Genomic DNA, 16,180 nt, shown 5'->3' with positions numbered 1-16,180 from the left:
TCCAGGGACTGAACATTAGCGGGTAATATATTTGTATTTTTTATTTTTTATTATGGGTCCCCATTAGTTCCTGCCAGGGCAGCAGCTACTCTTCCTGGGGTTCAACAAAATTAAGGCAGTTACAAATAAATAAAAACATTACATTTCACAACAGACTTCACAACACATTAAGTGTGTGCCCTTAGGCCACTACTCTAGTACCACACATCTACAGTATTTCCTCCTTTAAAAGTTGTGTCATACTGTGGCACACCTTGCATGCTACTGCAGAATTCTGTGGCATGTCATATAATTGTCAGCCATTTTTTTCTGTTACTGCAAGTTATTGCTAGTTGGACCACCAGAGGGCTTCTTTGAGAAGCATTTGACAGTATTCTGTATTGGCATTACCAGAGAATTTAAAACCTTTTTTGCAATAACATAGTATATGGGATTGATTTTAAGAAATTTGGCTTAAATAATTTGATTAATATTATGGTTTTTCTATTCAGAGAAAAATGAAAAACGAAACCCTCAGGGTTTCTATTAGGATAGAATGGAAAATATGGCGCTGTACAACGTGATGGTCGGTAGTAGGCTACAGGATTGGACGATTCTGAATTGTTTGCCTTCATTAGACAACTTTGTTCCAATATTGCTGTAAATCAGTGATATTTATTCCCATTGTAATTCATTATGGATCCATAACTAAATCAACATCTGCATATTGAAAGAGTATTTTTTTATTTTATTAACGAAATGTGTTTGTTTGTTTATTAGGCTAATGGGCAGTCTACAATACATACTATAGTAAACATGAGAAAGTGCCTAATTCCTTACATAAGGGAAAGCAGGCCATGTCTGTACTACAGAATACGGGGCACGTGGGAGACAGGTGTTATTTTATAGTTGTGATGTCTTCACTATTATTCTACAATGTAGAAAATAGTAAATATAAAGAAAATATCTATTGCGTGCCTCACAGTGTGCAGCTTGAGCCCCACCCTCTTCAAGATACTGTATAAATTAATGAATTGGCAAGGGCACTAGAACAGTCTGCAGCACCTGGCCTCACCTGACTAGAATCCAAAGTAAAATGTCTACTGTTTGCTGATGATCTGGTGCTTCTGTCCCCAATCAAGAAGGGAAGGCAAGAAGGGCCTTCTACGCCATCAAAAGGAACATATCATTCGACATACCAACTGGGATCTGGCTAAAAATACTTGAATCAGTTATAGAACCCATTGCCATTTATAGTTGTGAGGTCTGGGATCTGCTCACCAACCAAGAATTCACAAAATGGGACAAACACCAAATGAAAGCATTCTGCAAAAATATCCTCGGTGTAAAACGTAAAACACGAAATAATTTATGAAGAGCAGAATTAGGGCGATACCCACTAATTATCAAAATCCAGAAAAGAGACGTTAAATTCTACAATCACCTAAAAGGAAGCGATTCCCAAACCTTCCAACAAAGCCATCACCTACAGAGAGATTAACCTGGAGAAGAGTCCCCTAAGCAAGCTGGTCCTGGGCTCTGTTCACAAACAGACGCCACAGAGCCCCAGGACAGCAACACCATTAGACCCAACCAAGTCATGAGAAAACAGAAAGATAAATACACATTGGAAAGAATTAACAACAAAAAACAGAGCAAACTAGAATTCTATTTGGCCTTAGACAGAGTACACGGTGGCAGAATACCTGACCAAATGAAGGAAAGCTTTGACTATGTACAGATAGTGGGCATAGCCTTGTTATTGTGAAAGGCCGCCGTAGTCAGATCTGGCTCTCAAGAGAAGACAGGCTATGTGCACACTGCCCACAAAATGAAGGAGAAACTGAGCTGCACTTCCTAACCTCCTGCCAAATGTATGACCATATTAGAGACACATATTGCCATCAGATTAGAAAGACCCACAAAGAATGAGAAAAAAATCTATTTTTGATGAACTCCCATATTTATTGGGTGAAATACCACAGTTGTAACGAACCTCGTCCTCCTCTTCTGAGGAGGAGAAGTGAGAAGGATCGGAGGACCAAAACGCAGCGTGCTAAGTGTCCATAATGTTTATTTTAAAACATAAACTGAACACTACAAAATACAAAACAATAAATGTGAAATAAACGAAACAGTCCCATGTGGCGACAAACACTGACACGGAAGACAACCACCCACAACCCAAAACTGAAACCCAGGCTACCTAAGTATGATTCTCAATCAGGGACAACAATTGACAGCTGCCTCTGATTGAGAACCATACTAGGCCGAACTCAAAAACCAACATAGAAGAACAAACAGACTGCCCACCCCAACTCACGCCCTGACCATACTAAAACAAAGACAAAAACAAAGAAACTAAGGTCAGAACGTGACAACAGGAGCAGAAAATGAAATCCCAGCAGCAAGATTTGTGATTTGCCTCATGAAAAGGGCAACCAGTGAAGAACAAACACCTCTGTAATTACAACTCATATTTATGTTTATAGATTTTCCCTTTTGTACTTTAACCATTTGTACATCGTTACAACACTGTATATAAACATAATATGACATTTGAAATGTCTTTATTCTTTTGGATCTTTTGTATGTAATGAACATTTTTTTATTGTTTACCTTCACGTTTGTTTATTATCTATTTCACTTGCTTTGGCAATGTAAACCTACGTTTCCCATGCCAATAAAGCCCATTAAATTGAAATTGAATTGAATTGAGAGAGAGAGGGAGAGAGTAGACCCAACCAAATCATTAGAAAACAAAAAAGATAATTACTTGACTCATTGGAAAGAATTAACAAAAAAACTGAGCAAACTAGAATGCTATTTGGCCCTAAACAGAGAGTACACAGCGGCAGAATACCTGACCACTGTGACTGACCCAAACTTAAGGAAAGCTTTGACTATGTACAGACTCAGTGAGCATAGCCTTGCCATTGAGAAAGGCCGCCGTAGTCAGACCTGGCTCTCAAGAGAAGACAAAAATGAGGTGGAAACTGAGCTGCACTTCCTAACCTCCTGTCCAATGTACGACCATATTAGAGACACATATTTCCCTCAGATTACACAGATCCATAACGAATTCAAAAAACAAACCCAATTTTGATAAACTCCCATATCTATTGGATGAAATAACACAGTGTTCCATCACAGCAGCAAGATTTGTTACCTGTTGCCACAAGAAAAGAGCAACCAGTGAAGAACAAACACCATTGTAAATACAACCCATATTTATGCTTATTTATTTTCCCTGTATATATATATATATATATATATATATATATATATATATATATATATATATATATATATGACATGTGTAATGTCTTTATTGTTTTGAAACTTCTGTATGTGTGATGTTTATTGTTAATTTTTATTGTTTGTTTCACTTTTGTGTATTATTTACCTCACTTTGGCAATGTTAACACATGTTTCCCTTGCCAATAAAGCCCCTTGAATTGAATTGAGAGAGAGTGAGAAAGAGAGAGGGGGAGGGGGGACAACAGAGAGAGAGAGAGAGAGACTTTAGAGTCATGCAGAGAGAATCCGTAAGTGACAGACGGACACCTCCCCCACTAAAACCTCTGAAGGCAGAGAGAGAGAGAGAGAGAGAGAGAGAGAGAGAGAGAGAGAGAGAGCAGAGCAGAGTAGGAGTGAAAGAGGAGGAGGAGGTTCTTCCATCCGTCAGACAGGACAGCTCTACTCACTGGCGGATGCTTTATTACCTAAGAAAGGTTCCTGCTCCATCATGTCCATGGGGATCTTAATGCTGGGGACATTCTCAGTGTAGGGGAAGTCAGACTGTAGGGGACATAGCAACAAATAGTGACTGTAGGGGACAGAGCAACATAGTCTAACTGTACATAGCAACATAAACTCTGACTGTACATAGCAACAGATGATCTGACTGTATGTGCCATTGTAACAGATAATCAGACTGTAGGGGACATAGCAACAGAAACTCTGACTGTTGGGTAAAAATAACACATCATCTGACTGTAGAGACCTAGCAACAGAGTCTGACTGTAGGGGACATAGCAACACTCTGAATGTTGGGGACATAGTAATAAATACTCTGACTGTAGGGGACATAGCAACAGATTCTCTGACTGTAGGGGACATAGCAACAGATAATCTGAATGTAGGGGACATAGCAACAGATTATCTTACTGTAGGGAACATAGCAACAGAAACTCTGACTGTTGGGTAAAAATAACATATCATCTGACTGTAGAGACCTAACAACAGAATCTGACTGTAGGGGACATAGCAACAGAAACTCTGACTGTAGGAGACATAGCAACACATACTCTGACTGTAGGGGACATGGCAACATATTCTCTGACTGTAGGGGACATAGCAACAGATAATCTGACTGTAGGGGACATAGCATCATATACTCTGACTGTAGGGGACATAGCAACAGATACTCTGACTGTCAGGGACATTTTAATAAATACTCTGACTGTAGGGGACATAGCAACAAATACTCTGACTGTAGGGGACATAGTAATAAATACTCTGACTGTAGGGGACATAGCAACAGATACTCTGACTGTAGGGGACATAGTAATACATACCCTGACTGTAGGGGACATAGCAACATTCTCATTTTAGAGGTAGTCTGGCTCTAGAGTAAATAGCATTCAAGAGAGGAAATGTAAAGACCTGCATGTCCATTTCCTGCTCGGGTGTATTGTGAACACTCAGAAGACATGTAAGGCAATTCTGTGTTTCCCATTTCAATCTGACTGAATTCAAAGTGACAGTTCTGCTTGGCTGCTGCATTTCTCTGGTGCTGTGATGATACAGTCTAACTGTGGTTCTCTGGTGCTGTGATGATACAGTCTAACTGTGTTTCTCTGGTCCTGTGATGATACAGTCTAACTGTGGTTCTCTGGTCCTGTGATGAAACAGTCTGTGGTTCTCTGGTCCTGTGATGATACAGTCTAACGGTGTTTCTCTGGTCCTGTGATACAGTCTAACTGTGTTTCTCTGGTCCTGTGATGAAACAGTCTGTGGTTCTCTGGTCCTGTGATGATACAGTCTAACGGTGTTTCTCTGGTCCTGTGATACAGTCTAACTGTGTTTCTCTGGTCCTGTGATGAAACAGTCTGTGTTTCTCTGGTCCTGTGATGATACAGTCTAACTGTGGTTCTCTGGTGCTGTGATGATAGGGTCTGTGTTTCTCTGGTCCTTTGATGCTTCAGTCTGACTGTGGTTCACTGGTGCTGTGATGCTACAGTCTAACTCAGCTGAACACCAGAACACAGTGAAACATAAAAGAAAAGGATTAGACCCTTGAGAAAGCTGACCATCTAGAACGGTGGTAGAACCTAACACTGATCTAGAATGTTGGTAGAATCTACCGTTGATCTATACTGAACAAAACTATAAACACAACATGCAACAATTTCAAAGATTTTACTGAGTTAATTTAAGGAAATCAGTCAATTGAGATGAATTCATTAGGTCCTAATCTATGGATTTCCCGACTGACTGTTGGTCACAGATACCTTTAAAAAAGTTAGGGGCGTGGATCAGAAAACCAGTCAGTATCTGGTTTGACCACCATTTGCCTCATGCAGCACGACACATCTCCTTCACATAGAGTTGATCAGGTTGGTGATTGTGGCCTGTGGAATGTTGTCCCACTCCTCTTCAATGGCTGTGTGAAGTTTCTGGATATTGATGGCAACTGGAACACGCTGTCATACACGTCAATACAGAGCATCCCAAACATGCTCGATGGGTGACATGTCTGGTGAGTATGCAGGCCATGGAAATACTGGGACATGTTCAATGTCCAGGAATTGTGTACAAATCCATGCGACATGGGGCTGTGCAATATCATGCTGAAACATGAAGTTATGTTGGGATCACGTCACAGTATCTCTGTGCATTCAAATAGCCATTGATGAAATGCAATTGTGTTCGTTGTCCGTAGCTTATGCCTGCCCATACTATAGCCCCACTGCCACCATGGGGCACTCTGTTCACAACGTTGACATCTGCAAACCACTCGCCTACACAACGCCATTCGCCTACACAACGCCATTGTGAGGCCGTTTGGACATACTGCCAAATTTTCTAAAACAATGTTGGAGGTGGCTTATGGTAGAGAAATTAACATACAGTTCTTCAACAGCTCTGGTGGACATTCCTGCAGTCAGCATGCCAATTGCATGCTCGCTCAAAACTTATAGCATTGCGTTTTGTGACAAAACTTCACATTTTAGAGTGGCCTTTTATTGTCCCCAGCACAAGATGCACCTGTGTAATGATCATGCTGTTTAATCGGATTCTTTATTATGCCACACTTGTCAGGTGGATGGATTATCTTGGCAATGGAGAAATGCTCACTAAAGGGGATGTAAACAAATTTGTGCGTATGTAAAATTTCTGGAATGTTTTATTTCAGCTCATGAAACATAGGACCAACACTTTACATGTTGCGCTTATATTTTTGTTCAGTGTGGAACATTGTTAGAACTTAAAGGGATAGTTCATTTGTGACAGGAATCCCATTCAAGTCATGGGACATATATATATATATATATACAAATAATGTGCTCATCATGTTCGAATCATCTATAAGCGACTTTGTTGACCTGCACAATCATGTCAGATGATTTGGACATGTGCGAAAAATGCTAATATCGGTCCCATGACATGAATGGGATTTGTGCCAATGCTAAAACATTAGCATGTGGAAACAAAACTAAATCATAGATTTCTGTCATACGATGTCCATACACGGCAAGGATGTCATTTTGTAATTTGGGTGAACAATCCCTTTCATGCTGATCTGGAACACTGGTAGAATCAAATGCTGATCTAGAATGTTAGTAGATTCTAATGCTGATCTAGAATGTTAGTAGAATCTAATGTGGATCTAGAATGGTAGTATAGTTAAATGTTGATCAATATTTATGATATAACATAGCTTTACTATTGTTCCTTAATTATTTGTAAAAAAAACATGTAAGTAGTTATTTGTCTTAAAACTACATTTTTGGTTAAGGGATTGTAAGTAAGCATTTCACTGTACGGTCTACACATGTTGTATTAGGCGCATGTGACAAATACAATTTGATTTAATTTCATTTGAACCCTGAACAACAACAAGAATAGAACCAAACCCTAATCTAGAACAATGATATAACCTAACCCAGATATAGAACAATGATATAACATAACCCTGATTTAGAACAATGACATGTTGCTACAGACTGTAACGGAACTTTTTGACTTTTCGTCTGGACCTAGTGTAGCACTTCATGAATTTGGATTACTGGGCAAAATGCACGAACAACAAGGAGGTATTTGGACATAAATGATGGACTTTATCGAACAAAACAAACATTTATTGTGGAACTGGGATTCCTGTGAGTGCATTCTGATGAAGATCATCAAAGGTAAGTGAATATTTATAATGCTATTCCTGACTTCTGTTGACTCCACAACATGGCGGATATCTGGCTTGTTTTTGTGTCTGAGCGCTGTACTCAGATTATTGCATGGTGTGCTTTTTCCATCAAGTTATTTTGAAATCTGACAAAGCGGTTGCATTAAGGAGAAGTGAATCTGAAATTCCATGCATAACACTTGTATCTTTTATCAATGTTTATTATGAGTATTTCTGTAAATTGATGTGGGGCTCTGCAAAATCTCTGGATGTTTTGGAACTACTGAAAATAATGTGACAATGTAAACTGAGATTTCTGGATGTAAATTATCGAACAAAACAAACATGCATTGTGTAACATGAAGTCCTATGAGTGTCATCTGATGAAGATCATCAAAAGTTAGTGATTAATTGATCTCTATTTCTGAATTTTTGTGACTCCTCTCTTTGGCTGGAAAAATGGCTGTGTTTTTCTGACTAGGCCGTAACCAAACATAATCGTTTGGTGTGCTTTCGCAGTAAAGCCTTTTTGAAATCGGACACCCTGGCTGGATTTACAACAGGTTTATCTTTAAAAGGGTGTAAAATACTTGCATGTTTGAAGAATTTAAATTATGGGCTTTCTCTTGTTTTGAATTTGGCGCCATGCAATTTCACTGGCTGTTGGAGAGGTGGGACGCTACCATCCCACATATCCAAGAGAAGATAAGAACAATGATATAACCTAACCATGATATAGAACAATGATATAACCTAACCCTGATTTAGAACAGTGATACAACATAACAATGATCAATAACAATGTTAGAATCTAAAGCTGGTCTACAACAATAACAGAACCTAACCCTAAAATAGAACAATGACTGAGCCTAATCCTGAGTTAGAACAATGATAGAATCTAAAGCTGCTCTAAATCTGAAACTGCTGCTCCAGTTTCAACTGTTCTGGCTTATTATTATTCGACCATGCTGGTCATTTATGAACATTTGAACATCTTGGCCATGTTCTGTTATAATCTCCACCCGGCACAGCCAGAAGAGGACTGGCCACCCCACATAGCCTGGTTCCTCTCTAGGTTTCTTCCTAGGTTTTGGCCTTTCTAGGGAGTTTTTCCTAGCCACCGTGCTTCTACACCTGCATTGCTTGCTGTTTGGGGTTTTAGGCTGGGTTTCTGTACAGCACTTTGAGATATCAGCTGATGTACGAAGGGCTATATAAATACATTTGATTTGATTTGATTTGATCTCCAATAATGATAGAACCTAACCCTTACTAAAATGATGATGAAACTTAACCCTGATCTACAAAAATGATATCATCCAAAGGTGATCTCCAACTATGACATCATCTAAAGGTGACCTCCAACAATGATAGAATCTAACCCTGATTTTGAACAATGATAGAATCTAACCCTGATTTAGAATAATGATAGAAATTAACCCTGATTAAGAACATTGACAGAATCTGACCCTTATTGAGAACAATGATTTAACCTAACCCTGATTTAGAACAATGATATAACCTAACGCTGATTTAGAACAATGATACAACTTAACACTGATCTATAACAATGATTGAATCTAAACATAGTCTATAACAATGATATAACCTAACCCTGATCTCCAGCAATGGTAGAATCTAACCGTGATCTTGAACAACGATAGAACCTAATCCTAAATTAGAACAATGATGGAATCGAAAGCTGATCTGCAACAATGATAGAACCTAACCCTGATCTACAACAATGATATCATCTAAAGCTGATCTTCAACAATGAAATCATCTAAAGCTGATCTCCAACAATGAAATCATCTAAAGCTGATCTCCAACAATGAAATCATCTAAAGCTGATGTCCAACAATGATAGAACCAAAACCCTGACATCCAACAATGATAGAACCTAATCATGATTTAGAACAATGATACAAAATAACACTGATCTAGAACAAAGATAGCATCTAAAGCTGATCTACAACATTGATATAACCTATCCCTGATCTCCAACAATGATAGAACCTAACCATAATCTTGAATAATGATAGAACCTAATCCTGATTAAGAACAATAATAGAATCTGAAGCTAATTTATAACTATGATACAATCGAAAACTGATCTACAACAATGATATAACCTAACCCTGATCTCAAACAATGATGGAACCTAATCCCAGACCTGATCAATGATTGAACCTAATTCTGATTTAGAGCAATGGTAGAATCTAAAGGCGAACTACATCAAGGATAGAATCTAAAGCTGATCTACAACAATGACATGACATTACCCTGATTCACAACAATGATAGAACCTAACCCTGATCTAGAACAATGATAGAACCTTATCCTGATTTAGAACATTGATAGAACATAACACACAATTTCCAACAAATGTACAATCTAAAGCTGATCTAGAACAAAGGTGACTTAGAACAATGATACAACATAACACAGATCTAGAACAATGACAGAATCTAGACCTGATCTACAACAACGATATAACCTAACACTGATCTCCAACAATGATAGAATCTAAAGCAAATCTACAACAATGATATAGCCTAACCCTGATCTACAACAATGATAGACCCTAAACCTAATCTAGAACAATGATAGAACCTAACACTGATTTAGAACAATGACTGAACCTAACCCTGATTTAGAACAATGATAGAACCTAACCATAATTTAGAACAATGATAGAACTTAATCCTGATTTAGAACAATGATATGATCTAAAGCTGACCTAGAACAACAGAACCTCACCCTGATCTAGAAAAATTACATTGATTTAGAAAAATTAAGGCATCTAAAGCTGATCAACAACAATGATGGACTCTAACCCTGAAATACGACAATAATAAATCCAAACCCTGATTTAGAAAAATTATACAATCTAAAGCTGATCGACAAAAATGATAGAACCTAACCCTGATCTCCAACAATGATATAACCTAACCCTGATCTCCAACAATGATAGAACCTAAACCTGATCTCCAAACATGACAGAACCTAATCCTGATTTAGGACAATGACATAATATAAAGCTGATCAACAACAATGATAGAATCTAACCCTGATATAGAACAATTATAGAACCTAACCCTGATTTAGAACAGTGAAAGAACCTTACCCTGATCTACAACAATGATACAACACTGATCTACATCAACGATAGAACCAAACCCTGATTTAGAACTATGTTAGAATCTGAAGCTGATTTAGAACAATGATAGAACCTAACCCTGATTTTGAACACTGATAGAATCTAACCCTGATCTAGAACAATGATTGAACCTAACCCTGATCTACAACAATGATATCATCTAAAGCTGATCTTCAACAATGAAATCATCTAAAGCTGATCTTCAACAATGAAATCATCTAAAGCTGATCTCCAACAATGAAATCATCTAAAGCTGATGTCCAACAATGATAGAACCAAAACCCTGACATCCAACAATGATAGAACCTAATCATGATTTAGAACAATGATACAAAATAACACTGATCTAGAACAAAGATAGCATCTAAAGCTGATCTACAACATTGATATAACCTATCTCTGATCTCCAACAATGATAGAACCTAACCATAATCTTGAATAATGATAGAACCTAATCCTGATTAAGAACAATAATAGAATCTGAAGCTAATTTATAACTATGATACAATCGAAAACTGATCTACAACAATGATATAACCTAACCCTGATCTCAAACAATGATGGAACCTAATCCCAGACCTGATCAATGATTGAACCTAATTCTGATTTAGAGCAATGATAGAATCTAAAGGCGAACTACATCAAGGATAGAATCTAAAGCTGATCTACAACAATGACATGACATTACCCTGATTCACAACAATGATAGAACCTAACCCTGATCTAGAACAATGATAGAAACTTATCCTGATTTAGAACATTGATAGAACATAACACACAATTTCCAACAAATGTACAATCTAAAGCTGATCTAGAACAAAGGTGACTTAGAACAATGATACAACATAACACAGATCTAGAACAATGACAGAATCTAGAGCTGATCTACAACAACGATATAACCTAACACTGATCTCCAACAATGATAGAATCTAAAGCAGATCTACAACAATGATATAGCCTAAACCTGATTTATAACAGTGATATAATCTAAGCTGATCTACAACAATGAATGACCTAACACTGATCTCCAACAATGATACAACCTAATCCTGATCTTGAACAATGATAGAACCTAACCCTGATTTAGAACAACAATATAACCTAACCCTGATTTACAACAATGATAGACCCTAAACCTAATCTAGAACAATGATAGAACCTAACACTGATTTAGAACAATGACTGAACCTAACCCTGATTTAGAACAATGATAGAACCTAACCATAATTTAGAACAATGATAGAACTCAATCCTGATTTAGAACAATGATATGATCTAAAGCTGACCTAGAACAACAGAACCTCACCCTGATCTAGAAAAATTACATTGATTTAGAAAAATTAAGGCATCTAAAGCTGATCAAGAACCATGATGGACTCTAACCCTGAAATACGACAATAATAGATCCAAACCCTGATTTAGAAAAATTATACAATCTAATCCTGATCTACAACAATGATAGAACCAAACCCTGATCTCCAACAATGATCTAACCTCACCCTAATCTAGAACAATGACAGAATCTAAAGGTGATCTACAACAAGGATAGAATCTAAAGCTGATCTACAACAATGACTGAACCTAACCCTGATCTACAACAATGATAGAACCTAACCTTGATCTACAACAATGATATAACCTAACCCTAATCTAGAACAATGACAGAATCTAAAGGTGATCAAGAACAATGATAGAACATAACCCTGATCTAGAACAAGGATAGCACCTAACCCTATTTAGATTTAGAACATGTAACAATGATAGAATCTAACGTTGAACTTGAATGTTGGTAGAATGTAACACTTATCTATAATGTTGGTAGAACCTTTCACTGATTTAGAACATTGGTATAATCTAACTGCTGATCTAGAACATTGGACATGTCTTTAAATGCTCACATCATCTATGTCACTGTCAATGCTCCTCATCTTCTTCTTCTGCTTAGCGTCCTCCTTCTTCTTCTTGTCCTTCTCAGGGATGACATCATCCAGGAAGCTCAGCTCGTGTTGAGAGAACATGTAGTCCATTGTCTTCCTCACCGCCACCAGGGCCAGGATCTGACACCACACGATACGTTGTTAACTCACACGCACATAAACAGAACTAACAAAAGCAGGATCTGAAGCTAGTTGGTCATTACGATCAGAGGAGACTCACCATGACAGGGAAGATAATCGCGGCCACGGTGGACTTGAGGACCCAGAGCAGTGCCAGACACAGGATCTGGATGAAGGTAAACAGGTGGACCTTCCTCAGAGGAACATGGCGCAGGTACACAAGGTCAGGCTGATGCTTAGCTGGCATCAGGAGCAGCTGGAGACGGTCCATGAACTAGAGAGAGATGGAGGGAAGGGTAGGGGGAGGAAGAGAGATGGAGGGGAGAGAGAGAGAGATGGAGGGGGAGGTGGGGGAGAGAGAGAGAGAAATAGAGGGGAGGGGTGGAGAGAGAGATGAGAGAGATGGAGGGGAGGCATAGAGAGAGAGAGATGAAGGGGGAGGTGGGGGAGAGGTGGGGGAGAGGGAGATGGAGAGGGAGGTGGGATGAGAGAGAGAAGGACGGGGAGAGAGATAGAGAATGATGGAGAGAATGACGGTGAGAGAGACAGAGAGAGAAAGAGATATGGATTGGGAGGGGGGGGGAGAGAGAGAGAGAGAGAGAGAGAGAGAGAGAGAGAGAGAGACAAAAGCCTAGTCAGAAAGCTCCTATTGCGTATTTTCAGTTTAGTCCATATTGCAAATCATTCTGGATAAGAGCCTCTGCTACATGTAACTAATCTAACTGTAAATGTGACATGCAGGCATTGGTTCCCTCAGGTCCTGATCAGCCAATACCTGCACTCCATTAAGAGAGGCCACACCCATGTAGAGGAACACTCCATACAGCACTGGCATGGGGATGAACTTGAAGAGAAACAGAGTTTGTATTATTGTTTTACAGTCCACAGTCGGTAGTACATTCTACAGTCTACAGTAATCTACAATAAATTCTACATTAGTCTACATTGCAACCTACAGTCTATAGTACTCAAAAGTACAGCATACAGTCTAAAGTATATGGTCTATAGTAGACTACAATACAGCCTACAGTCTACAGGCAATAGTCTACAGTAGTCTACAGTACAGCCTACAGTGGACTACAGTACAGCCGATAGTCTACAGTACAGAGTAAAATCTACAGTAGTCTAGATTATAGCCTACAGTCATCTAAAGTCTACAGTAGTCTACTGTACAGCCCACAGCCTACAATCTAAAGTCTACAGTAGTCTAATGGACAGCCTACAGTGGACTACAGTACAGCCGACAGTCTACAGTACAGATTACAGTCTACAGTCTTCAGTATACAGTCTACAATCTATCATCTACTGTAGTCTACAGTACAGCCTACAGTCTACAGTAGTCTACAGTAGTTTACAGTACAGCCTACAGTAGTCAATATTAGTCTACAGTACAGCCTACAGTCTATAGTGGTCTATGGTGGTATATATAGACTACAGTCTACAGCCTATGGTCCAAAGTTGTCTACAGTACAGCCTACACTCTACAATAGTCTACAGTACAGCCTACACTCTACAATAGTCTACAGTACAGCCTACACTCTACAATAGTCTACAGTACAGCCTACACTCTACAATAGTCTACAGTACAGCCTACACTCTACAATAGTCTACAGTACAGTCTACACTCTACAATAGTCTACAGTACAGCCCACAGTCTACAGTAGTCTACAGTATAGCCCACATTCTACAGCAGTCTACTGTACAGCCTACAGTCCACAGTAGTCTACAGTACAGCCTACAGTCCACAGCCTATGGTCTACAGTAGTCTACAGCACAGACTACAGTCTATAGTTGTCTACAGTACAGACTACAGTCTACAGTCTATGGTCCACAGTAGTCTACAGTACAGCCTACAGTCTACAGTAATCTATAGTACAGCCTGCAGTAGTCTACAGTACAGCCTACAGTCTAATGTGGTCTACAGTACAGACTACAGTTTACAGTCTACATTCTATGGTCCAAAGTAGTCTACAGTACAGTATACATTCTACTGTCTACAGTACAGCCCACAGTAGTCTACAGTACAGCACACAATCTAAAGTAGTTTATATTACAGCCCACAGTCTACAGTAGTCTGCAGTACAGCCCACAATCTACAATAAAGCCTACAGTCTACAGTAGTCTGCAGTACAGCCCACAGTCTACTTTACAGCTTTTAGTAGTCTACAGTACAGCCTACAGTCTACAGCCTATGGTATACAGTAGTCTAAAGTACAATCTACAGTCTACATCAGTCTACAGTACAGCATACAGTCTACAGTCTATAATAAAGCCTACAGTCTACAGTAGTCTATTGTACAGCCTACAGTCTATGTTCTACCGTAGTCTACAGTACATCCTACAGTCTACAGTAGTCTACAGTATAGACCACAGTCTACAGTCTTTAATAGTCTACAGTACAGCCCATAGCCCACAGTCTACAGTACAGCCTACAGTCTACAGTAGTCTACAGTAGAGCCTACAGTCTACAGTAGTCTAAACTACATTCTACAGTCGTCTACAGTGCAGCCTACAGTCTACAGTCTACAATAGAGCCTACAGTCTACAGTCGACTACAGTACAGCCTACAGTCTACAGTCTACAATAGAGCCTACAGTCTACAGTTGTCCACAGTACATCCTAAAGTCTACAGTAGTATACAGCACAGCCTACAGTCTACAGTAGTCTACAGTACAGTTAAGTCTACAGTAGTTTACAATACAGCCGACAGTCTACAGTCTATGGTCTGCAGTAGTCTACAGTACAGCCCACAGTCTACAGTAGTCTGCAGTCTACAGCCTATGGTATACAGTAGTCAAAAGTACATTCTACAGTCTACAGTACAGCCTACAGTAGTCTACAGTACAGTCTAGTCTACACTAGTGTCATGATGTTGGCCTGGGGGATAGGTTTATGACAGTCATAAATACCTCTTTCCCCCTTTTTCCTCTCTCTACCCTACTGATGTTACATTTGCAAACCCTTTGGTTAACATAGAGATTCTGGGAACATCAGAAGGTGGGGGGAAATTACCTATATTCTCATAATCCTACCAATTGAACATATGCGGTGGTACTTAATGAATATGATGTCAGTTCGGTTGTCATCTGAGACATTCTCATCAATGATAAGATGACATAAACTCTACAGTGGAAAGTCTACACATCAGAGTTATCGGATTCACATGGAATTGTTGTTCAATTTAAATGTTTGAATATGAAATTATTAATGATGGGCTGAATGTGATTTTAGCTTCTAAAATGTGAGATTTGGGTTTTCATAAGATAGGGCTCAGCTCAATCAGTGGCCCGCCCTTGTGAAGGGACATGGGCTATAAAACTTTTCAAACACACCCTCCTCTCCCTTCCTATATAAAGCCTTGACGACAATATAACCTCCTGTTCCGAAGATGTGAGGACGACGGCCCGATGTCAGAATGGTTCAGATAATAACTATAGAACGAAGCCAACATCAGCATGAGCTTTGGTTGCGAATGGTATGAACTTTGAACTCTTATTCACTATAGAAGTGATACCTCCTAGCCGTTGAGTAAGCAACAGCAGATGCAAATGAGGGTTAGGAGGAACAGACAGA

At 39.0% G+C, this 16,180-nt stretch overlaps 1 protein-coding gene across 5 annotated transcripts in view; it reads right to left on the bottom strand.

Annotated features, from left to right (window-relative positions):
* slc4a4a (solute carrier family 4 member 4a) overlaps positions 1 to 16,180 on the bottom strand; it is a 309,472-nt gene that overhangs the window by 34,187 nt on the left and 259,105 nt on the right. For 3 of the 5 annotated variants that reach the window (XM_042320203.1, XM_042320199.1, XM_042320200.1), the window contains 3 exons: positions 13,383 to 13,451; positions 12,708 to 12,881; positions 12,449 to 12,607 (listed from right to left, as the gene is read on the bottom strand). In XM_042320203.1, the coding sequence (XP_042176137.1) occupies positions 12,449 to 12,607; positions 12,708 to 12,881; positions 13,383 to 13,451 (402 nt within the window). Of the gene's footprint in view, positions 1 to 3,704; positions 3,781 to 12,448; positions 12,608 to 12,707; positions 12,882 to 13,382; positions 13,452 to 16,180 lie in introns of all 5 variants that reach the window. The other 2 variants (XM_042320201.1, XM_042320202.1) reach the window with 1 other exon arrangement.

The sequence above is a fragment of the Oncorhynchus tshawytscha genome, linkage group LG04, assembly GCF_018296145.1.
Source record: "Oncorhynchus tshawytscha isolate Ot180627B linkage group LG04, Otsh_v2.0, whole genome shotgun sequence".
NCBI classification, from domain to species: domain Eukaryota; kingdom Metazoa; phylum Chordata; class Actinopteri; order Salmoniformes; family Salmonidae; genus Oncorhynchus; species Oncorhynchus tshawytscha.
Note: the sequence above shows the minus strand (reverse complement) of the source record. Positions and strands in the feature narration are given on the sequence as shown.